This window comes from Cyprinus carpio, chromosome B10 (assembly GCF_018340385.1).
Source record: "Cyprinus carpio isolate SPL01 chromosome B10, ASM1834038v1, whole genome shotgun sequence".
Taxonomy (NCBI): Eukaryota; Metazoa; Chordata; class Actinopteri; order Cypriniformes; family Cyprinidae; genus Cyprinus; species Cyprinus carpio.
Window position 1 is genome coordinate 2873968 of NC_056606.1, and position 25953 is coordinate 2899920.

At 36.8% G+C, this 25953-nt stretch overlaps 3 protein-coding genes across 3 annotated transcripts; 2 read left to right on the top strand and 1 right to left on the bottom strand.

Annotated features, from left to right (window-relative positions):
* Positions 1–299: 299 nt before the first annotated feature.
* On the bottom strand, positions 300–4183 carry reep5 (receptor accessory protein 5). The gene is made up of 5 exons (XM_042732099.1): positions 3939–4183; positions 3670–3760; positions 1070–1208; positions 533–701; positions 300–378 (listed from the first exon to the last, which is right to left on the bottom strand). The coding sequence occupies exons 1-5, from the start codon at positions 4057–4059 to the stop codon at positions 329–331; spliced, it is 570 nt and encodes a 189-aa protein (XP_042588033.1). The 5' UTR covers positions 4060–4183; the 3' UTR covers positions 300–328.
* A 237-nt stretch (positions 4184–4420) lies between these two features.
* dcp2 (decapping mRNA 2) lies at positions 4421–10624 on the top strand. Its single transcript, XM_042731970.1, has 10 exons — positions 4421–4781; positions 5652–5803; positions 6718–6845; positions 6948–7046; positions 7134–7286; positions 7378–7490; positions 7580–7675; positions 9574–9697; positions 9908–10044; positions 10468–10624. Exons 1-10 carry the CDS (start codon positions 4729–4731, stop codon positions 10622–10624), a joined length of 1212 nt encoding a protein of 403 aa, XP_042587904.1. The 5' UTR covers positions 4421–4728.
* A 7046-nt stretch (positions 10625–17670) lies between these two features.
* On the top strand, positions 17671–25795 carry ca9 (carbonic anhydrase IX). Its single transcript, XM_042732100.1, has 11 exons — positions 17671–17794; positions 20444–20476; positions 22011–22181; positions 23259–23401; positions 23577–23669; positions 23800–23866; positions 23957–24114; positions 24195–24321; positions 25207–25260; positions 25437–25548; positions 25692–25795. Exons 1-11 carry the CDS (start codon positions 17686–17688, stop codon positions 25777–25779), a joined length of 1155 nt encoding a protein of 384 aa, XP_042588034.1. The 5' UTR covers positions 17671–17685; the 3' UTR covers positions 25780–25795.
* The last annotated feature ends 158 nt before the right edge of the window (positions 25796–25953 follow it).

A 25953-nucleotide genomic window follows, 5' to 3' on the forward strand; every position in this document is an offset into this window, starting at 1 on the left:
TTTATGACCTCATAATACAAGGCAAGGCTAATGATGTCTATAGGAAAGATAAGGAAGTTCACTGAGGCTGAAGCATTGCAGGGTGTGCTGGATACACTGGATATCTTGTAACATGATTATGTCTTACCGCGTAAACACAACTATTGTACCTTGGCTGTCTGATGGATTCTAACATGGTTGCCACAGGTTCAAAGACAGGCACAGGCAAAGGGCAAAGGGAGTAACAATAACGGCCCACTTCCTTTAATTTTGGGAGAATGGGAATGTAAAGTTTATTTTTGTTAGGGTGATAGTGGTGGTGATGAGGCAGTTGAAATAGCTTCGGATTTTAGTGGCTCTTTTTCTCCTCAAATATAAGGTTGGCAGTGGCTTTCTTGGCTGCAAGACAAAATAAGTGGCTTTCTTGGCTGCAGTTCGATAGTTTGTTGATTTAAAATGGTTCTTAATTGATTTTTAAGACTTCTATGAGTGTAAATTTTTGTGTGTGTGTGTTATTGCTCCGATCAAAAAACGAACTGCATCTGGTTTTCACCTTCATCTTTAAACTTGTCTGCCGCCTCTGACGCTTTATCCGTGATGTCTTTCATCACATTGTCGATCTTGGCTTCATTCTTTAGGAAGAAGGGCAGGATGATTCTTGTGTAGATCAGAACAGAGCCGTTTGATTGAGTGGGAGCCATGCACCAAACCAAGAAAGCACACTAGCAAGGAAAAAAAACATTACAGTCTACCCCGTATTACAAACTCAAACACTAAGCATCAATGACAATATTTTACATTACAACACTGTGGTTCAGTGCTCAATCCTAAACGATCATGTAGTGAGTCGCATAATATCACTGAGTCAAAGTGATCAAAATCAGACTGAACTGTAATTCAGTGTGGTGACCACTGGCAAAAAATATCTGTTTCAGAAGACGCCTCCTTTAAATGGCTATAACTTTTGAATGCATATTTTCACAAAATGTACATCTATCCCATATATCTCAATCTAAAGAGGCACAACCAATTCCAATAGGTTAATAAACATGCTCATCTTTCTAACATGTTGTTCTATACTGTACAGTACCTTTCCCAGGAAGTAGAAGGGGAACCAGGAGAGGAAAATGTCAGCGAAGAACTCGGCGATGCTGAACACGCCGTAAACCACCCAGTAGGTCAGCCATTTGGTGTCGTCCTCTTTGGTTGCGCTCTCAATGGCTTTGATTCTGCAAACACATGATTGTTCTGATTTGATGTTATTTCTACACGCTGTGTGCAATTTCAGACTGACTAATTTTGGTATATTGAGCTTTTGTCAGTTTTTTTGACATTTTTATAACTGCTTGTCTTGGGAGAAGACCAGGGAAACTGATATTTTAACCCTATAAAGTCTGACATATGAAATCAGAAATAAAAAAACAGACGAAATGTAATATTTGTGTGTTTTGTATCACATCTGATACATCATATATGGCTTTTATGGCCCATATAGTATGACATAGTGAGAAATATGGAGCTTAGAAAGAACACAGCAAGGTCCAAAATGAGCAAAATATGCAGTTTGGTGCAGATGTAGTCATTTAGATGGCCAAAAGGGAAGATGAAATGCTGACAGTTTTTAATGCAAATCAATGGAAATTTTTTAACAGTATAATAGACTATTTACACTAAATTATATAAATGTCAGTTGTTATAAATTTTATTGTGGGGGCAAAACATATTCAATGCAATACTATGAGGATTGAGAGATGAACAATTAGACAAATAAACGTCCCTCAATCATATTTGATACAATTTAACATGATTTTTCTAAAAAAAAAAAAAAAAGGATTGACAGAAAGTTGCTTCGGTTCAGTAAATGCTCATCTTGAAATGTTAGTAATATTATGAGAGTTATCCTTACATTTACTTTATAACAATCAAGTCAAGATTGGACAACAAGACGACAAGTATCTTGAAATGTTAGTAATATTATGAGAGTTATCCTTACATTTACTTTATGGTTGTGAGTTAGAGTCTCGGGCCGGCAGGAATTGTGGGTGGGGGGAGTGCATGTACAGTTCTCTCTCCACCTTCAATACCATGACTTAGGTGCCCTTGAGCAAGGCATCGAACCCCCCAACTGCTCCCCCCGGGCGCCGCAGCATAAAATGGCTGCCCACTGCTCCGGGTGTGTGTTCACAGTGTGTGTGTGTGTGTTCACTGCTCTGTGTGTGTGCACTTCGGATGGGTTAAATGCAGAGCACGAATTCTGAGTATGGGTCACCATACTTGGCTGAATGTCACGTCACTTCACTTCACTTCACTCTAAATGTAGGGCTAGATTTATGTGAACGTTTGTCCAGTTAAACAGGTTTTTTAGTGTTGATCATTTAGAGGGAGAAATGCATGCATCACATACGACAGAGCAGGCTCTGTGGGGTTAATTCAGTGTGTGATGTCTGGGCTGCTGCCGTTTGCCATCTTTAACCCTGAACTGCCCCGCGTTTCACCTGATGACTGGGGATTTATAATCATAGATGGTTCCATCATATAACCCTGATTCCTGCGTGTCAAGCAAACGCATTTCAGCTTCCTTCTGACCATGTCTGATGTGTGCTGACCAATGTTTCTGAGAAGAAAAGCTTGGAGAGTCTGTTCATTATATAAAGTCACCGAGGCTCCTCAGCAGAGTAGTTTCTATTCACTTGATAAAGCTTGAACGATGATAATATTCAGAACAAGAGATTATGAGTCTGATTTTTGGTCTTATATGACAGAAGTTATCAATTTTGCAATTCCACTGTTCATTTTATCTTTAATAAAGAGTTCAGAATAGTTGTGGTGTTTTGTTTTAAATGAATCAATACATAGAAGATTGAATGCAATCACATGAGGGATGTTAATGACTGACCGTTGGTTGATCGATCAGCATTAACGTTGTATTGAATAAACTTAATGATTGTCAATTAATCAATTGCAGGACATCACATATCTCTGCGCCACAAAGATGCACTGTTTTATTTAAAATCAAAACTAAATACATGTAGAAACAGCGCATCCTTGTGGTGCAGATGACACAGAAGAGCATACACAGCAGTGATAATGGGGGATACGTAGTGGTAATGTGAGAAAGGGATGATTGAATAAAGTTGTTAATTTTTTGTTTTATTCTTTTTTTTTGTTTTTTTCTGTCGCTTCATATAACCCAGATTGCACGTCTGATGGCAGATGGAGTATTCTGACGACGACTTTCATACCTTTCCTTGACCTTGACACTTATTATTATTATTTTTTTTTTACCTGGCAGTCTATGGGACAGTCTCAAGCCTCCAGGTTTTCATCCAAAATATCTTAAATTGTGTTCTGAAGATGAACTGAGCGTTTACAGGTTTGTTACGACATGGGGGTAAGTGATTAACGACAAAAATTTCATTCTGGGGTGGAGTGTCCCTTTAAGGAAATATTACTTACTCATGATAATTGTTGTTAAATAGTACAAAATGACACATTACAACTGCAATAAGATATTCGAAATAAAACACTAACAATAACCATATGAACAACAACTAACGTTACAACAACAACAAAAAACGTTTCGAAAGAATTGAATTGATTTTACAGCGTGCACTTCCTGCTGCGATGACGCAATAATCTGCCGCGTGTTGCCAAAATGAAAAAGAAAGATCGATCACAGCTCCAACTCACGATATGTACGCAGGATAGACGAATCCGATGAGGTTACAGAGCAGAGAAGCGCCGTATCCGATCACCAGATAGAATGATGAGGTTAAGGTGAAGGGTGGGGGAGTATAGGATAAATGTATGGTCTGTCAGGGAAGAGATGTAAGTTTTGGCCCTGGAGGCATTATATGGTTTTTTGATATGAGAAGCGTATTCTTGCTTAAACGGCATTAAAGGTCCCACATTACAGCACACATGTGTTCCTGGTTATAAGAGCTCCTTCCATCAACACTCACCGCACGCGATGTAGGACCTTTTCACCCCGGTCCTCGCCTCGATCTTCGCCAGCACGTCCGTCATCAGGTTTTTCTCACTAAGGAACCTCTCGAAGCGGTCTTTCAGCCCTTGCGCCATGATTTGTCTGGATTGGTGATGGAGTTATTGCGATGTGAAATAAAACCGATGAACAGCAGCTCTCATCAGCTCGGTGCACGCTGACACGCTGAGGCGATGACGTCACGGAGCCACTTCCTCGACCACACCCTTCGTAACGGAGTAAAACAGACACCCGCGAGAGATTTATTTATTTGCTTTTTAAATGTAAAGTTAAATGAGGTTGGCGCTGAAATATGCATATTGGCACGTGATAATTTTTCACAGTTTAAACACATTTATGTATGATCGCGTAGTACAATCAATCAGACAAACTTGCTAATCTCTTAAAATCGCTCTGTGAACTTCACTGTGATTGGTCTCTTGGTCACGTCCGTTATGTAGAAAGCGATGTGATTGGTCAAGAGCTCTTGGAGCGGATATACACGCTCTCTCATTGGCTGACGCTTCTGGCCCCGCCCACTGGGAAGTTTTTCGTGCGGCGCATTATTTTTAGCTCGTTAGCCTGCTAGCATCAGCGTCGTCGACATATATTCGCATCACTGCTTGATCTTTTATTGTTAAGCGTTTGAATGGTACAGAACCATGTACTTTTGTCACATGTTATAGATGCGAAGCACGCGTATGTAGTAGCTTTGCGCTGTTTTTAACGCACAAGTCTTGTTTGTTCGGGATGTTTTTACCCTTAACATGGAGACAAAAAGAGGGGAGATTCCTAACGGGCTGCTGGATGACCTTTGCAGGTAAACCGAGAGAATACATTTACAACTGACTGTCTATCTAAAAGCACCTATGAGTGTAATGTGCATTTATATCAGTCTGCGAGGTCGAATAACTCGCAGCTGTCTTTGATAAACGGCAGTTTAACGGACTCCGTAGGGCTGCGTTACAAAACCTATGAAGCTGCTAACATGCAGCCTTCGAAGTAACGTTAAAGTGGGCGCCTTCCGAGGCAGCTGCAGTTTTGAACATCTTTGGCGCGTCTGAGGAAATTTGTGTATCACATGCGCGTTTCAGCTGCGGGTTTGGACGCGTGCCAAAGGCGTTATTTAGAACCCAAAAGTGCTTAATAACGTTCCCCAAAGTCAACCGTCTGATGCTGATAATGATGATAGTAGTAATTGTTGTTCATATGTTGTAATGTTTTGTCCTAAATGGTCAATTGACTACTTGTAGTAGAACTACTTCCGTGTTTTATTTGGTATCGCTCACGCATTTCCGGTAACAACATTCACGCGCCTACAAATCCGGATGTGATTTCCGTGTTTTTATTTAATTATTATTATTATTATTATTATTTTTGTTGTTGTTTATCAGGTTTTTTTTGTATCTAGCTGATCCCTAACTAGTGGAAGGTAGAAAATAAGAGTGCTTATAACTATTATTATTATTATTATTATTATTTAAGCTTGCCTTATTCTTAGATCTATTAGATGATTGAGTTCTTCAGAAAACTAGTGTGCCACATTATTTAAAATGCTAGGAATTGTGTCACAAAGCTCAATGCTAGTATTAAGTTTTGTTGATTGTGTTTATTATAAATCATTCTTCAATGTGCTTTTGACTTATGATGTTGGCTTCATGTTTTCAGTATTTTCTGTGCTGTCTTGTAGTCGCTTCATTCTTCACATCCCCAGCGAGGAGAGGGACAATGCCATCAGAGTTTGCTTCCAGATTGAGCTTGCGCATTGGTTTTACCTGGACTTCTGCATGCAGAATTCACCAGGACTACCTCAGTGTGGGATAAGGGACTTTGCCAAGGCTGATATCCTAAAGAGATCTGTTTCTATTACTCTTATGTGAAAGCATACTTTCTGAGAGAGAGTGCCGAGTATGTCGTGTGTTCAGTAGCCTTAGAAAACCTTTCCCACAAAGCACTGCAGAAAGAGAAAATCCCCATTACTCATGCACAGACTAAATGCACAGTTTTTCTGATTGGATATTTCAGCTGATTCCTTCTTGATCTACAAAGTTAGAACAATTATCAATGGTGGTGATTTATTATTATGTCACTGAAAAATTTAGTGTGCACCAAATAGCACAAGTTGCCTTGTGACTGAACTGTTGTTGTTTTTTTTAGCAGAATATTGCACTGGAGATGCACATACCCCAAAACACACTTTTAGCTCATTTAAAAAGCAGCATGAGTTGAGCTAAAGTACTGCACAATTCAGAAAAACAAATTCTTGAAGTGTGTGTCACCACCTTAATTGTTTATGTAATGCAACTGTCATTGAAAGTGGTGCACAAACTAAAGATTTAAGGGAGAACTTTGCTGCATGAGTGCATGATCTTTATTCTCAGATTGTGCAAAGTATAATGTTTCCGAAATGCGCAGGATTGAACCTCAGTTTGGATTGATGGAAACCTGGCAACCCTGAGCATTTTAAAATCTCATGGATACTGCAGTAACATAGCTATCAAACAAAATTAACTCTGGATAATTGTCAGCAGTGTTCAATAGGTTAGGGTTATAGTTTTCTTTAACAACATTTTTTCCCAGACCAAAATGAGAGAGAAAAAAAAAAGTTTTGAATGACAAAAATCTATTGACGTTTTCGTCAACGATTGAAATCGATACAAAAATGTTAAGGAGGGACAATTTGGGATGCCCAGGAACTGGTTAAAAAGCACTGTTTTTGTGGTTTCTTTCTCTTTCTTCCTTAACATAATGATCACTTTTTAATCACTGTCCATTCCTGCTGCCCCATGGAGAGGATGTTCAGAAGGTTTTAGAGCAGTGGAAAGAGTATAAGATGGGTGTGCCTACATTTGGTGCCATTATTCTTGATGAAACACTGGACAATGTAAGTGTACAGCTGCTTGGAAGCATCATAAACTATGTTCTGCATTTTTAAAAAAGGGGTGCAGAAACCTTCATGTATTCATTCTTTATTTTTTTCCTGAAGGTGTTGATGGTCCAGGGTTATCTGGCCAAGTCTGGCTGGGGTTTTCCTAAAGGGAAAGTCAATGAAGATGAGGCTTTCCATGACTGCGCTGTGAGAGAAGTATGCCGCTTTCTCAGCTTTAAAGTATAAGTGTTGGTCTGGTTTATTAATGAAAACCCCTGTTAATGTTGCTTGATTTCTCTGCAGGTTTTGGAGGAGACAGGCTTTGACATCAGAGATCGTATCTGCCAAAAAACATACATTGATCAGAGAATTTTAGATCAGTTGGTTCGATTGTACATCATACCAGGAGTTCCTAAAGACACCAAGTTCAACCCCAAGACCAGAAAAGAGATAAGGGTATGTATGCATTTTAATGCTATATAGAAGCACATGTATTTGATTGTATAAAGCTCTGATTGTGCTTCTCTGCTCTTTTGTTTCCTGATAGAACATAGAATGGTTCCCAGTGGATAAACTGCCTTGCCACAGGAACGATATGACCCCGAAATCCAAGCTTGGACTGGCTCCTAACAAGTTTTTTATGGCTATTCCATTTATAAGGTAGATCTTCTCATGAATGATGATTTGAAGTGATCCATGTTCATGTTTTCGTTGTTTGTTTGGAGTATAACAGATGTGCTCATCTGCAGGGAGCTCAGAGAGTGGATCGCCAAACACAAAGGAGAGTCAACGAGCAGCGATGAGGATTTTGCGTCCAATGGCAGCACACCATGCAAACCATTCCGGTGCGATCATTCTCGCTATGGAAAGCATTCACCATCGCATTTTCAACAAGACGTTATGTTTTGCAGCACTAAGAGTGCAGTAGAATTATGGTGCTCAAACACTGTAGTAGGGATGGACCAGGATGGCTAGTCTGTCCAAGAACGACTGAATTTAATATCTGAGTGGTTGTGCATCCCATAAAGAGGGTTGCAGTGGTCAGATAAGAGCCAGTAGGCTAATTATAGTTACTTCACATTCACATCTGAAGGCTGAACTTAATTCTCATTAAGTGATAGCTGTACAGAAAGCCCACTGATTTATGTATTAAATTGACTATGAAACAATGAAATATTACATGAACACTTCAAATAATAATAATAATTAAAAAATAATCATTATTTTTTTTATTATTAAAAGGTAAGATCAGATGTTTTATCCAGCTATCATTTTTTACATTTAGATACCTACGTGTGGCAGAAGGCCATGTGACAGAGAAAATAAACTGTTTGAAGTCTGGGACGTTTATATATATATACACAGTACAGACCAAAAGTTTGGAAACATTACTATTTTTAATGTTTTTAAAGTTTCTTCTGCTCAGCAAGCATGCATTTATTTGATCAAAAATACAGAAAAAAACAGTAATATTGTGAAATATTATAACAACTTAAAATAATAGTTTTCTATTTGAATATACTTTAAAAAAAAATAATTTATTCCTGTGATGCAAAGCTGAATTTTCAGCATCATTACTCCAGCCTTCAGTGTCACATGTAACATCCAGTCTATCACATGATCATTTAGAAATCATTCTAATATTCTGATTTATTATGAGTGTTGGAAACAGTTCTGCTGTCTAATATATTTGATGAATAAAAGGTTAAAAAGAACTGCATTTATTCAAAAAAAAAAATAATTGTTCTAATAATATATATTCTAATAATATATTTTCTTTACTATCACTTTTTTATCAATTTAACACATCCTTGCTGAATAAAAGGATTGATTTTATTTAAAAAAAAACTGACCCCAAATTACTGACCAGTAGTGTATATTGTTATTACAAAATATTTATATTTTAAAAACATAGCTGCTTCTTTTTTTTTTTTTACTTTTTATTCATCAAAGTATCCTAAAAAAGTATCACATGTTCTGAAAAAATATTAAGCAGCAGAACTGTTTCCAACTTTGATAATGAATCATCATATTAGAATGATTTCTAAAGGATCATGTGATAATGATCCTAAAAATTCAGCTTTGCATCACAGAAATAAATGATAATTTAAAGTATAATAAACTTAAAACAATTAGTTTAAATTGTAATAATATATCACAATATTATTTTTTGTTCTGTATTTTTGATCAAATAAATGCAGGCTTGATGAGCAGAAGAAACTTCTTTCAAAAACATTAAAAATAGTAATGTTTCCAAACTTTTGCGTCTGTACTGTGTGTGTGTATATTTATGTATATATATATATATTATTTTTTTTTTTTTTTTTTTTTTTTTTTTTTTTTTTTTTTGTTTGTTTGTTTTTAATTTTTTTCTTTTAACATGCTGATTAATATTGCTAAGTGTAGACAAATGTCTTGTTATTGTATTTGCTGCTTTGTGTTTACTGGTGGAGAGATGCAGTGGACACAGAGCAGAAAGAGCTTAAATGAAGTGCATTTTCAAATATTAGAGGTTATTTTACCAAAAGTTTATCACCATAAACTGCCGTTGTCATTGTGTTTCACGGCCCGTCGGCACCAAACCATAGTCTGGAGGACCCCAGCACAGTGTTTGTTTCTAGAACACCTCAAGTATATGATTTTCTGTGGAGTTATGCAGTGTTTATTACTGTATGCCACTGAACGAGCAGTCAGGTGACTTGAAATTATGACGTGCACTAATTTTTGTTGTTCCTCTGCTCAGCTCTAAGCCCAGAAGGTCTCAGATGTTGGTGGAAGCATCTCCCGAAAGCTGGTCAAAGCAAAAACCACAGAAACCCTTTGGACAAACCACCCAGAGTGAGTTAGTAGACGTGCTTAAACCCAAGGTAGGTGTTCACATCACAAAATATTCTGTGTAAAAATGCTGTTACGGTTAGGTGTAAGCAGTATGACCCAAAATCTTCCATAGTGCAGAAAAAAGAAAGCTTGTACAGAAATCCACATGTCAGTATGTGAGGACTGAATTCAGATCCACAGACAGAGTGATCAGTCTGATGAGTGCTGATTCAGTGATTGGTTGCTTTATTTCATTGCAGAATCATGTGAAAGGCAACGGCAAGAAACATCAGGAGTCTCCAAACCTGAAAAAACTAGCTAATGGTGTCAGTCAGCAGCAGGTAAGCTGCTACACACATTATTTACTATACATTACATTAATAAATGAAAATGTTGTGTATGTATAACTATTTACTTTGTAGAAAGACGAGAAGAAACTCCAGCCCAGAAGACTGCAGGATAACTTTTGACACAGGTAAATAAGCTTTTTAAGAAATGATGCATTAGGGATTAGAAATGGGGCTTTGTGATTATAGCTTAAATTAAATGCATTGTATTTTGATCAAAAGCAAAATCCTCACAAATATCCAGTATGTAAATAGAATTTATTCATGTTTGAACACTTAAAGCATGAGAGAAAGGGTGTGCTTACTTTTGTGATCAGGATTTTTCTACGCAGATTTCACAACAGGTTTAAGTTGGACACATTGTTTTGCTGTGTTGACCATAAATCAATCTTTTTGCCTTTGATCACACCTTATGTTTATTCTTCAAATAATTTCATGCATGAATTTCAACAGCTGTGGACAGTGTTTTTCAGTTTTTCTACAATTGTTTGTGCAGATGCAGCTGGTGACGTGAATGGCTGTAACGGACAGGCAGACTTGTGTTACGGGGAATACGTCCTCTCCTCGCGGTCTTTTCTCAGCTTCAGATTTGACAGAGAGGCCATCATGAAATCCTGCTTTGAGTCCTGAAGATCTGCTGTACTGAATCTGTTTTTTAAAAGATCTGACACAGCAAATTTCCTGAAGATCTACAAGTGCATCTTCTGCACTGTAAACCTGTTAGTCGAGATGCATTGTGTGTTGGACCAAGATTACAGACAAATCAAAAAAATTCCTTTTTTCAAAAGACGAATGTCAGTTCCTATTCATCTGGATCTGGAGTGCTGTTAGCTTGAGTTCTTTTTAGACTTTATATTTATGCTAAAACTTGTGCCCAATCATGAGTGCATCATTTTGTCACTAAAGAGAGGTGTTTCTTGGTCAACTTGCTCGTTAAGAAACTAACTGGTTTGTCTGAAACACACTTAACAGTAGTTTGGTTCGGAGCCCCTGAAGTGTGTATTCTGCTCTTTATTTCATTGTGAGTTCAGATGTTAGAAGATTAATCAGTTCGGCTGTATGTTGAATTTATATGGCTCCATGTTCGTTGTTTGCCGTTTTATAAGAAGCTGCTCAAAAAGCATGCTTTCAGAGCGTCCCGTGACTGGTATTGTACAGATAGGGTGGACGTTACTCGTCCAAAAGCAGCAAAACCCATGGAAGCACTATATACTTTATCAAGTCCTCAGTCACCAAATGTCTGCTCAGTTTGACATTGATGTGTTGGATTTGCAGTTTGATAAATGACATTTCATCCACGTTTCCCTCAAATGATGTCTTCAGTTGTTTTGTCAAGCTGTTTTCTGTTCATTGTTCATATTCGTTGTTGATATTTTTATCATGCTTCAACTGCTGCCCAGGTTTTCCACAACCTCCACATGGTTAATATGGTTTATTTATATTTTTTATGTTTTATGTGAATTGTATCTTTTGTATGTTGAATTTTGATTATGAATTATGATTTGCTTATTTGCTTAATTATATTAGGTTTGTATTGTCATTTTTTCTTTCTCATTTTTTTGGTAAATAAAGACACTTTCTTAAAGAGTGATAGTCTATTTTGCCTTTCCACATAAATAAAATATGCATTCTCTTTCCGCGAGAAGTGAACCAAGTATCACTTTGACAATGTTACTTGTCATTTTTATAAGTCTTTGCTGATATAATCAAAAATTGGTGCCCATAACCCTGATTCCGGTTGACCTTAGGCCTTTTTTGGTAGCCACTGCATACTGGGAGCACCGCACAGGACTTGCTGTTTTGATCTAGTCATCCCCATTTAGCCCTTGTCAAAGTCATTCAGATCTTCTGCTTACTCATTTTCCCTGCTATTTTTCCACTTGCTGCCTAATGTATCCCACCCCTTGACAGATGCCATTGTATCAGTATAATTATTATTCAACTCATCTGTCAGTTGTTTTAATGTTGTGAAGTAAGCAGAAGAACCAGCAAACTTGTGACCAGCAGATGTCATTGGAGAAAAGGGAAAAGCTCTAAATGAAAAGTGTGCAGGATAAACTGAACTTTTCCTAACAGAAACATTGGATGAGAACTTTTTCCATGTCTAGCAGATTTAGCAGCATTAATGTAAGCACAATTAAAGTCTTTCTCTGTCCACTGAAGTAAGGTCAATTTTACCTTAAAAGAAGCCAAGGATTCTGCTGCCTGTCCTATCGGATCACTGACTCTGCACGAGACTCTGACTACGCTCTGTATCATTTTGAATCGTTGGGTGTGCTAGATTTTATGACTTCATTCTTTTTTTTATGGAAAGATTTTGGGTAGTTTTAGTCTCTTTTGGAGAAAGGATGGAAGGACAGCAGCTGTGAAAGAATGAACAACGAATCATTAACATTTCAAATTGTCCAAAGAGTTGCTGAATGAAATTTTTACTGTACTGTAATTTTAGTGCGCCACATCATAAAATACACTTTCATAAGTGTGTGATCATTAGATCATGTGGTGTTGAACACTACTGGAGAACTGCAGCTCCGCTTATAACTATTTGGATTATGTGATGTGGTGTGATTTTGGAGGGATTGTGGTTATATACTTTGGTTAGTTTGTGTTTTGTTAATTCACGGCTGAAGTTTGTCTTGGAATGTTCCGACATAATGTTACTGACAAGATACTTAAACACTTTAAACATAAAATAAATGAAGTTTCAAATCATTCAGGCTAATGATTGTGTGGATTGTAACACATTCCATCTCATTGGACAGTGCTTTTGTTTGTTATATGGAGTCCTTGTTCCTGTTATTTGTAAATGATTTTGTAGGATTTAATCATTGAAATTTCTATCTGTAGTTGTTTTATATGAGGATTACAAGGCAGGCCGTGCTTTGTAATAGTTTATTTTTTTCTGGAGAGATTTTTTTTTTGGTTCATATATTGCACTTGAAGGCAAGTGACAAGTAATGGGTCCTGTAAAGACTAGGTTTTTAGACTTTAAGGACAGTTCTTTTCAGAACTTATGGAATGTGTTTCTGTTAAACATGAGCATTATGGGTTAAAGTGTGGTAATTGAGCATCTGCAGTTGAGTTCTCAGAAATGTCCATGCAGTGAATGATGACTCATTCATTCTCTAACTCCATCCAACACTGCACATTTTGCATCTCTCCTGTCACTCTTTTTTTGTCTAAACGTTTCCAAAAAGAACCTTTAACATCTGAAGAAACTTTCTGTTTCACAAAAGGTTTTTTGTGGTGAAAAAAGGTTCTTCGGATTATAAGAAGGTAAGAAAGAGATGCTTCTTTGACTGAATGGTTCTTTGTGGAACCAAAAATGGTTCTTCTATGGCATCACTTGAAGAACCTTTTAAGGACCTTTATTTTTAAGAGTGTTGTTTGACACCCATTTCAGGTCCTGGAGTCTGTACTAATGAGCTAAATCAGACGTGTTTGGGCTCCAGGGATGTGGTTGGGGAACCCCTGCTCTACCTACTTGTCCAATGTATGGTTGCAGGGATCGTGGAGCTGATCCCAGCATTTACCTGATACAAGGTAGTGTTGAGTGTCTACGGGGAAGTCATGGCCTAATGGTTAGAGAGTTTCACGCCTAACCCTAAGGTTGTGGGTCCAAGTCTCGGGCTGGCAATGTGTGCACTTTGGATGGGTTAAATGCAGAGCACCAATTCTGAGTATGGGTCACCATACATGGCTGTATGTCACGTCACAAAAGTGCAGGGGTGCCTGCTCCTGGAGGGCCAGTGTCCTGTAGAGCTCTGCCTGGAAGTGATCCTAAATGTCTTGATGATCTGGTTCAGGTGTGTTTAACTGGGGTTGGAGCTAAACTCTGCAGGACGGTGGCCCTCCAGGAGCAGGAGTAGACACCCCAACAACAGTGTGATTCTGGACTGGAGTAACCCATCCCTGATCTGGATCGACCTCCACTTGTAGTGGACCCTGCTTAAAATCCTGTCATGACCCCAGTGCTATTTCTTCTGGCTCTTATTCCCTTGTGTTTTCGTTTTGGATTTTGACAGGTGCTGGGCTGCGTTTCCCAGCCAAGCCTTAGTTGTTTGGTTTTAGTGGGTCTACAATGTACTTAAGCTTACGATGCTTTTGGGAAACGCAGCCCTGGCTGATGGGGTTCATCTCTCAGGAGTATTAGCCTGATCACGCCTCATTTGTGGCATCTGTTCTCTGTTGGTTTGAATACTTTTTACGCTTCTGTTTGCTGTGATGCCACCTATGTGTGAAGTGATATATCTTTCTTTTGTCCTGTCTGTGTTGTGTTCTGCCCAGAGTTTGTGCTAAGGTTCTGAATATGTGTTTAACCTTTTGGACTCTGGTCTGTTCACTATTCATCCTGACACCTGAGGTTACAATATTAGACTGTTTATTAGACATTCACTATAGGGACATCCTATCCTATCCGACATCCCAGTAAAGACCTTGTCTCCTAGACAGCCACCGGGACAAGACCACAGGAAACCAGTTGAGTCCTCTGCACAATCTGACTTTGCTGCAGCCTGGAATTGAACTGCTGGTTTTCGTCTGGTCAGAGGAGAACTGGCCCAACGACTGAGCCTGGCTTCTCCAAAGGTTTTTTTCTCCATTCTGTCACCGATGGAGTTTTGGTTCCTTGCGGCTATTGCCTCTGGCTTGCTTAGTTGGGGACACTTCATTTACAGCATTATCGTAGACTTGATTGCACAGGTACTATTTAAACTGAACTGAGCTGGATGATGACATCACTGAATTCAATGATGAACTGCCTTTAGATGAAAATTGAGTGTTTACTATTGATCTTTTGCATTATTGACACACCATTTTCCTATTTAATACTTTAAAGTGCTTTGGCACAATCTGTATTGTTAAAAGCACTATATAAATAAAGGTGACTTGACTTGACATCCCATGATGGACTTACTTGACTGTTTTTCCCAATAATAGCTGGCAGTGAGTTCTCAGTTAGGCTGATGCTGTTTGTCTGGACCAGAGGAGGGCTACAGTGTGAAAAGACACAGAACTCTTATAAGGGATCAACATCTAAACTCTGACAAAAGCCTAACATCCTCATTCAAGACAACACACCCAACTGAGAGAGACAAAAGTTTCACACTTTATGTATGATTCGCCACATCCACTTCCTTTACTCGCTCCCCCTCTCTCTCTCCCCTCATTTCCATCTAAATACACGACTCTACAGAGATCACTGAAACCACTTTTTTTTTAAATCAGAGTTTATAACAATGCAACTGTTCTTGTTTGAAAGGTCTTTGTGTTTCTGGTAAAAAAGGTCTCATTATCTCAACAATAGGACAGACAGCCATCAAGATTAGAAAAAGGTAATACAAATCCGAAGAGTTTGGAGATAAGTTGATTGCTGTAGAGGGGTGTCATTTCCCACTGTCTATCGTGCAAATTACCTTCTGTCCCAAAAGGTGTTAACCCTATCAGTGCAAATTCCAATTGTTAGTTCCTGTCTCCATTTTGGGGGATGCTTGTCTTGGTCTGAGTAAGGAAATCTCACAAGAAGATCAGGGCTTTTTCTGTAGTCAGAATGAGCCCATAGTATGAAATGTGTCCACACACTTCATACTATGTTATTTTTTCTAAGGTCAGGTATGCATCTTACTCTTAGATTCATCTTTGAGAAGATGGTGTCTTGTATTGATTTGCTATCTTTGTAACTGGCATGATACATATTTCCCTGGCTGATAATTAATTGTTACATTTGTGCAGGTGAAGGTGTACAGTATGTGACCGCAATTCTGCATACTGGGTTAAATACATACTAAATCTCATGGGGCACATCAGATGAGAGTTCAGATTTCTGACTAACCGCTTGACTTTAGTTAAGTTTTTATTCAGTTGCATTAACTATGGGGGGCTAGAAAAATACTATTGGACTACTAGCATGGTTCAGGCATACTTCATAGTACTAGTTACTTCTCTGGTTACTGTCTCAGATTTATTCGAGTTGTACATTGTTATATTAATTCTCGGGAGCTAGATAAATAGTACTAGCATAACCTCTGATTGTTGTTTGAGCTTTATTCAAGTTGGGTTTGGTTCATTGAAAGTGTATGTTGCACCACCATAAGAGCTTGAGTAAGAGATGCTGATGCATTACTGTTTGCAGTCATGACAAATTTGGACTCCCTTATTTGCTTTTGGATTGCAGTTTCCCAATCTTAGTCCTAATCAAACACACCTGATTGATATCATTGGCTCGTTAGCAGAGACTCTGAGAGCTGATCTGGGTGTGAGTGATGACGGGGCATTTTTGAAGTCACTCCTTTTTGTTCACCAAACTGTTGAATATGGCTCTTTTGGGGGCCACTAGATCTTTTAACAGGTTGAAAATCGTTGAACTGATGACTGATAAGAACCTCCCTGTGAATGACAGCTTGGTCACCAGTAAACTGGATTTATATCCTTACAGATACTGCTAAAGAAATGTCATTCTTCAATAAAAACATTTAATTTTAGACATCCATATACTGTGCTTACAGCCAAACCCACTCAACTTTTACAATTACAACACAAACTCATTAGTGATTATGATTTTCAGAAGATCTGTCTATGATATAACACTGGTGGATAATTCTAAATGCTTTCTATCTTTTCTTTAATTGTCTTACTTTACAAACTCAGTAACGTTAACATGGATTAAAATTAGAGGTCCATTGAAGTGACAAGAAAAAGGTTTTAAAGCACTCCTTTGGGCAAATGAAATTCAGTGAAATGTTCTCTTTCTCTTCCTTTTTCTTCTTTTGTCTACTCCCATTAGAGGTCGCCACAACAGATCATCCATTTTATGACACTGGTTTTACACCAGATGAAAACCAGTGAAATAGCTTGATAAATATTCAGATACTGTTTATTTAATTTGGTTATTGCAAAAATGCTTATTTATTGACATTTAAATTATATATATATATATATAATTTATTTTATTGTTTTTGTATGCTGGACTTTTTCTATGCAAAAAGACATATAATTCTTGTTTTGCGAAGGAATTCTGGTTTCTTTGACAAACAAATAAACAAACTTGGCGCTATCTGCATGTTGTAAGACAAATGTGTAAAGAGTTTGAAAAAAAATAGCATTGAGAAAAGCACATTACTAATTGTAGAAATTGTAAAAAAAATATATATATATTACATTCGGATGTTACGTTTTTATATTTATATTTGTTTAGGTTGTTAGATTTTTCTTTTTTGTAGTTTGTGCACTCAGACACTCAAATTTTATCTTGTTTCAGTTTATGCAACAAAAAGTTGAGAAAAGTCAAAAATCTCCTGAAGTTGGTTGCCTTAAACTTTTAAGTTTTCTCAACTTTTATTTATTTTTTATTTTTTTACAGTGTTTGCTTTAACAGAATTAGCTACTGAGTTTGTAGCTTATTCTCACTGAACTTTGATCAAGGAAGAAGGGAGGCATGTAGTTTATGAGAGAATGAGAGATTTGGTTACACTCTAACTCTAAAAGAGAGTGAGACAGAGAGAGAGAGAGAGAGAGAGAGAGAGAGAGATGTCCTGGTACCTTGAGCAGCTTGAGCATTGTGATTGGTTTGTTCTGTTAAGCTTGGCCCCAGTCGGCGGGCCCTTGAGTCACTAAAGCAGAGGCTGAGATTCTGTGTGTGAATGAGAAACAACACCAAGTTACCTGTGGAAAACTTTAGAACTGAGGAGGTAAGCATGCTGCTGGATATGTTACTCATCCTTCATCTTCATGTGCTAGTCGTAGCATCTTCATCCTCCGCTGAGGAAGATGAGAGCAGTGAGAGGGATGCCCAACAGAGTAAAGGTGAGCAGATGGGTAAAATCAGAGCATCCATCAGTGTAACTGTGTGTAAAACTCTGCTGATCTAAGCGCAAGCTTGCTTGTTCTCCAGTCTTTATTCAAATGTTAAGGAAGTAAATGTAAATTTGGAAGTGCTAAAACATGCATGGAATCAACTTTTATATTTAAATAATGAAAAGGTTTGTCAAATATTCATAGACAGATTCAACACAGACAAAAAAAAAAAAAAAAAAAAACTGTAAATGATGAGAGTGCGATTAAGATCTGTTTCAGCAGAGTTAAGACTTGACTCTGGGTGGTTACTGGCTTTCATCTCTATGTACTGCTCTCTGATTTTAACACAACAGGTGCATTCCATTTATATGATGATATCCATATAATCTACATGAGCAATTATCGGCTCAACAGCAGCATTAGCATATAATCTGTTATATGATGCAAAACACTTCTTTACAAGATTTGATGTCATTTGTATCTGGAGATCTTTAAACCCGCCGATGATCAAGGCGTGTATTTACTTTGGTATGTTGCTGTAGTTAATGTTTGATTGGCTTATTGTAAAGAAACCCATAAAACAAGATATTATTGATAATGAGTGAATGAAAATAAAAAGAAATAGAAAAGAGGAAAGTCCTTCATTCAGGATCACTTGAATAGTGCAGAAAATGAAATTCCTCTAAAAACAGAGACAGGATTTACAGAAATGAAGAGACGACCTCCAGGAGAGTAACGTTTTTTCTTGCTGTGAGTCAATGTGACACGTTGATCAAATATTCCTGGACGGCGATACCCATGAGCTGTTTGTGGTTTTCTGAGGTTGGTGAGCATTTGGTCTACGTGCCGCTCACAGTGTACCAGCATCTCCAGCTCACATGATGTCACACGTTGATCAAATATTCCTGGAAGACACACACACACACACACACACACACACACATCCTGATTCTGATGAAAACCTCACCAAGTACAGAAATAAAAAATAAGCTAGATATTTTTGTGTTTTTGTGTATTTTTTGTGTATTTTTATCCTATGTAATACTGCAAAAAGTGTCAAATAAGGCTGATAGGCTGTGATTTGACTGGCTCACTGTTCTGACCTGCTGGATAATCTCTGTATGTGTAAGAATGTCCAGTCACATGAATGAAATCTCCTCCTGTTTCAGGAGCAAGTCAGGAATGTGTTTATGTTTGGGTATATTTTATAATGAGGAAGATTGTTAAGGAATAGATTTGCCACATGAAAATAATGAACTTTAAATATAATATAATAAATGAAAAATCACAAATACAAACAAAAAGTGATATGTTACAGTTTAAAAACAACAACTAGAGTTATATAGATCTAGTCAGTGTCTGACAAAAGGTTTTAAAATTAATAACAGCAAGTTATGGGAAACTAGAAACATCATGCAATGTGAGAGTGATGTACAGTAGTTATGAATATTAGCATCATGCATGGAGTCAGGCAGTTATTGTCCTCGACATTTAAATCATGGATTAGCTCTTATTTCTCACTGTTGTTTTCACGACTTCTGCATGTTGCAATAACACTTGAATTATAAACTAAATGTATCATGATCTGATGAACAGCCTTTCATAATGAATCATATTATGACCTCAAACAGTTAAATGTGGCCAGGAGTGACCTCAAGAACTGAAAAGAAAGTGGTGTTGAAACAATTTTTACTCAGAAATCTGTAATAAATTTCATAATAAATTACAAAGAAATAGCAAATTCTGAAGTAGAAAGACTGAAAATGTATTTTCTTGGAAAATGTCCTGCAATAATCAAATGCTTTTCTTGCAACTTTTAATTTTTTTTTTTTTACAGTGCTGACACCTCTGTATTTGGTCTGATTTGGAAATCTCAGCCGTATGGCCTTTTCTGGCAGTGGTTTGAGCTTTGTTCTGTTTTAAGCATAGCAGGTTGAGTTTAGCATTAGCGCTGGTGTAAGTGAGCAGTGAAGCACATAATGCTCTCATTCACAGAGCTGGATGAAGGAGGGATTGTGTGAGTGTGCTGATGTGTGTGAAAAAGGAAAAGATACTGTCTTCTCAATCCAGCTCATTCACTCACAATGACCAAACCTGTTCTCACAGTTTGTTCATCTACCTGTGCCTGCTTTGCTCGAAATGTATCTGTCCCATAACTGTAACAGAACATTATAGCAGCATGTTTGTATATTACAGTAATCTCAGATATTATTATTATTATTATGGCATTATATACACACTAAAAAGTTTGTTAAAGTTCACCTCACTAGAGATCCAAGCAGCAAAGTTTCTGCTTCATAGTCTTCATGATTTATTTGTAGTTGGTTAGACTTAGTAGGATCCTGCTTGGAGTCTTATTTTACAAAAAGTTACCAGAATTTCAGTTGATCAAATGTGACCCTGAAGCACAAAAGCTGTCATAAGTAGCACATGTATATTTGTAGCAACAGCCAACAATACACTGTATGGGTCAAAATTATCCATTTTTCTTTTATGCAAAAAAATCATTAGCATATTAAGTAAAGATCATGTTCCATGAAGATATTTTGTAAATTTCCTAACATAAATATATCACAACTTAGGGACTTAATTTGGACAACTTTAAAGGCAATTTTCTCAATATACTTCCCTGAAACAATGTCTTTCCATTTCTTACAGGTTCTTCTCATCAGCACCACTGGGGTTACCACGGTAAATATATACATATACTGTAACCACCCACTATGACTGAGTTTTACATTACACTTATTATTAGTGGATCATGTCTTAGTTACTTTCATCACCTAGTAAGACTGCGATATAATACTGTGAGTGAAGGGAAACATCATTTATATGAATTGTAGCACTTATTTCATTAGATTAGAAAACAGAGTAAATTCTTTGTTCTTTTAATAATAATAACAATAATAATGATCAGATCCACAGATTAAAATCAAATTTACATTCAAATCAGGTAAACGTGGAACTATGCTACTAGTAGTAAGTGACATTAACATGTGCTTAATACAAATAAATGATCAGTAGATAAAAAATCTGAACATTGAAACAGCGTGTGTTATAACACACTGATCTAGAAGGTGAAACATGGGACAATACACCAGTGTAAAACTCTGTGTTTTTAGTGATTCAGAGACTTACTCATAAACAGTGACATTTAAGTTCCCGTGTGAAACTGTATCTGATAAAATTTCTTGAGTAAATGATTCAGTCATGATACAATCACTCATACAAAAAGTCACTTTGCTAAAGGACTGCTAAAGGACAAAAAACAAAAGCTTAAAGTCTTAAATGTAATCAGACATTAAATGTATAAATAAAATGAAAAGACTTTAATAAACTATAGATACACATCATCTCACACATATTCTAAAACAAATACAATTGAAACCAATATACAAAAACCTCCTAAAGATTTTATTTATTTATTTATTTATTTTTCAGAAAGATTAGTTTAGTTTGCACATTTTTTACTCTGTGTGAGTTTACTGCTTTATTGCGTCTATGCCATCAGTATCAGTTCTTAAGATGTAAGCCTTGTGTCCTTTGACATTCTGTGTTTCCATCATGAACACCCAAAAGACTCAAAGTCTCAAAGCTTTTCAATCTCTTATTTGTATTGGGAGTATTTTAAGCGAGGTGTGGAACTTGCAAGTTCTTTGCGATAGTAGTTTGCTGCTCACTATAAACATTACAGACGGTCACTTGCTCAAAAACACCAGTAACTAAATGGTCATTCAGAATAAAACTAAGTAAAAGTTGCCAATATTCTTAGCAATTCATGCAATGCAACAGTGTCCTGAAGCTTTATCGGTAACATTTTATAATAACGGCAAATAAAATAATCTATTAATACCTTAATTAAACATTGGTTAAATAATAACTAACGATGAGGTACTAATCAAGAACTATATGACAGAAATCATATAAATTCATGTGTGAAAAACAACAACTGTGAGGTTAATGTATTAATTAACACTTTGAGGTACATGAACTAGCATGTATTAGTGAATGATTAATCATGTACTGTTATTGTGTGTTTCTACTGTATCTGTTACTAGTGCTTTTTTATGTTTATTACAATGCATTGTTATCAGGCTCTGAAAAATGGCCTTGGAAAGGCACTATACAAATAAAACTTGTTGCATAAAAATGTCATCAGTTAACTTTTAAATTAGATGACATTGTTACGGCTGTTGCATGTTAATGATTTCTTTGTCTTGATCAGATCAGGACACGTGGTTATCTGTGTTTGAACACTGTAGTGGAAAATCTCAGTCTCCAATCAACATAGACACTCATAAGGTTTTCTATGAGCCCAGACTCCCTCCCATTAAACTGGAGGGTTATGATCTCACCGGCTCTCACGCTCTCACCCTCATCAACAACGGACACACATGTGAGTCGAGGCCCTTTCACACCAAACACAAGACCTACACACAATCACATTACTTATACTGAACTGTTCACACCAGAACAGTTCCACTGTCAGTATATACTGTCAGTGACTTGTGACAGTGTTATTACATATTTGTGAAATAAAAAAACAAGGACGATTCCAGTTTTGTGTATTTTGATGATTTAAGGGGAGACTATTGTTAGTTGGCACAGATCTCCTTTTTTGTTAGATATCTCCCAAGGAACAAACATTAAGATAATGAAACAGCATATTATAGTGTAAGTACAATATACTGTAAGTAACCCTTTAATTTAAGGACCAGTTCTTACTATTAACTAGTTGTTTATTAGCATGCATATTACTAGCAGACTGGCAGTTTATAGTACTTATGAAGCACATTAATGCCATATTTTAGATCCCTTAATCCAACCCATACCTAAACTTAACAACTATACCTTACTAACAATTAATAAGCAGCAAATTAGTTTTTGAGGCAAAGGTCTATGATAGTTAATAGTGAGAGCTGGTCCGCAAACTAAAGTATGGCCTTCTTTCATGCTGTTGCTTTTCAACAAGCAAGATTTTAGACAAAATATTGCCAGCTATTTTGTGTATTTTTGCTTCACCATAAAAAATTGTTAAAAATGAAGTCAAACCGAATCAATCATTGTATCTTTGAGCAATAGCAATGGTTTTTATTTCTTAATGAATGTGGTTTTTAAAAGAATCAGCTGAGTCAGAGATTCAGTGACTTAATCATGTTTCATTCTTGTTGGAATCAGTGTATTTCATCAGATTTATTGAGTAAATGATTGTCAAAAAAAAGAATAATAATTCATGCGTGCAGAAAGCAAGTTTTGTACTTTAACCGATAAAACGAAAACAAAAATTAACCGTTTTAAAGAGCGGCTTTAAACAATGCTTAAAATACAGATACAGTTTATGGACTTTATTTAGCATTTGTTTTTGTTGCTGACTTAAATTACTTAATTAAATGACCTTACTCTATTTTAAGGAATGGGTCGTTCAGAAACGAGAAGCTGTCTGAAATGCATGTTGTTTCTGTTCTTCCTTCAGTACAGCTGAGTCTGCCGAGCAGCATGCGTATCATGAGTGGATTCGATCACGTTTATGTCGCAGCCCAGCTTCACTTCCACTGGGGAACTAAAGAGGTCCCTGGCTCAGAGCACACCATAGATCATGTTCATTTCCCTGCTGAGGTGAGATGAGCTGAGATGAAGAAACACACGGTTTAATGGTCTCTCTAAATACAGCCAACCATTTAGAGATCATGCTGTTGGCCCAGTCTTTCTGGAACATGAATGGTTATAAAAATTGCATAATGTGTGAGATATTGCATTAAACACATGCTACCACAATTTCCTCATTTCTCAGATCCACGTGGTTCATTATAACTCCAAATATGCAGATCTGGTTGAGGCTGCTAGTAAAGCTGATGGACTGGCAGTGTTAGGAGGATTCATAGGTGTAAGTCTTTCAGCTACAACCTTCTGGCTGCAGTAAAGTTTTCCAAGTAAAAGAATATGGTTTGATCACTCCCAATAAAGTCTTTGCAAATACATTTGTTAGTATTTCCTTTTGACTTTTTCCTCAACAGATTGGCCTTCATGACAATGACAACTATGAGAAGATTCTGTCTGCGTTAACAGACATCAGCATAGAGGGTAAGTAACTAATAACCGTCCACAAAGAAAACGTCAAGCATAAAGCACTGATGATTATAATCCAGCCTGATCTGATGGTCTTATTTTCAGAGTCAGACACTGAGATTCCTGGTTTTAATGTGCGCCATCTACTGCCGGACAGCTTGGACAGGTTTTATAGGTACAACGGGTCCCTGACGACCCCACCGTGCTTTCAGACGGTCAGCTGGACTTTGTTTAATGACTCCATCAGAGTCTCAAGAAGACAGGTCAGACTATTCTCTCAAGAGAGCATCATGTCATCTATAGCACTCGCTCATCTAAATCAGTCTTGTTTTTCTTTTATTAGCTGGCAGCCTTGGAGGACACACTGAAAACTGAACACAACAAGCTTTTGTCCAAAAACTTCAGAGCTCCACAACTTCTGCATGGGAGAAAAGTGCTGGCATCTTTCCACACAGAATCCACTACAAGAAGTATGTACAGTCTATATTAGGCCTTTTAGCTCTTTTATACCTGATTGTGTTGCAGTTTATGATGTGTTTGTGTCTGAATATCTTTTTACTACAAACACAAAAAGGTTACATGATCAAATTAGGCATATGATGCACATTGATTTTTTGTTTCTAAACTCTGATTCAAAGTTAATTTTGTACATAATTGACATACAGTCTATAATTCTGTATTGAGGGACCCATTTTTTTGGTTTGTATAACTCAGGTTTGGGAAAAAAATATTTCCCTGTATCTTTATACTTTTATTATTATAAAGGTGCAGTAATTTAACCTTTATTTAACCAGGCAAGTCAATTAAGAACAGGTTCTTATTTTCAATAACAGCCTGGCAGGATAATTAATATGCCCTGAGAAACACACAAACATATTACAACACATAGAAACTTTATATCCGCCTTGCTTAATCTGTTTATGTTTTTAGAAGTTTGGCGTACGAGTTGTGTAATTATTCTGAAATTACATGCAAGTACTTTGAAAATCGTCAGTAATTATAATTAATATACAATAAATGTAAGTAGTTAAAGACATTTGATATAAAGTGGCTACATAGCTACCGTTTTATTTTTTGAGCCCAACGAACATCTAAATGTGACTTGGTTTAATATTTTGTATTTAAAACAATGCCAATTACTTCAAGTTAATATTCAGTTTAACTGCACTGACACACTCGGATTCAGATAATGACACAAACTTTGAAACGCAGACGCTGAATTAACTTGAGCAGAATAATGACAGTTTTCCAGCAGAAAGTTAATTTGTTGTTACTTGTTTATTTCCTGTTGAAACAATCTGTACTGTACAGTCAATATGTGTGAGTGTATGTTTATTTTGTGTTGTGTTTCACAGTAGCCAGTAAAGCTCCATCTGAAACACGAGATAACAATATAATGGAATCTAACGGTAAGAATGTATCATTTACTGTACATTTACAGCAGGATATAAACAGTTTATTTCAGAGGAATTCGTCTTGTGTTGATGTTGTCTGTGTCATAGTGCTAATATGGTTTTATTTTCCGTCCTTACTGAAGCTCTCTGTGAGTGACAGTAATATGAACACAATATAAACACGTTTAAAGGTTGTTTTTTTCTCACAGGACACATTCTGGCGGTTATCTTTGGGGTTCTGTTTGCCGTCACATTGCTGGTCTTTTCCACGTACACATATCGACAGCAGAAAAAGTACTCAAAGTACGTTCATATCCATCTCTGATTCATCACTACTTTGACTTAAGTCAGTATTTGTAAACTTTTAATACTCCCTGCTTTTTAGAAAGCAGTCACACAGTAAAAAAGACTAAACATGTTTCTCTTTTGTCTCTTTTTCTCTACAGGTTTAAAAAAGATTCCAAGCCAAATGTTATTTATAAACCAGCCGCCGTTGAAAAAGACATAGACCCAACCTCTGTTACTGTATCATAAACCACATTTTAATTCAGAAACTTGTCTTGTCTTGATTGAGTGAGACTTTGAAATAAATTGTTTGCAAATTAGTAGAAATGGCTGCACACAGTAATGTAATATGTCATTACATACCTGGGAAAAAAAGGCCAAGCCCAAAATGACTAAACACTAAGCTTTTAATCGTCTTAACCA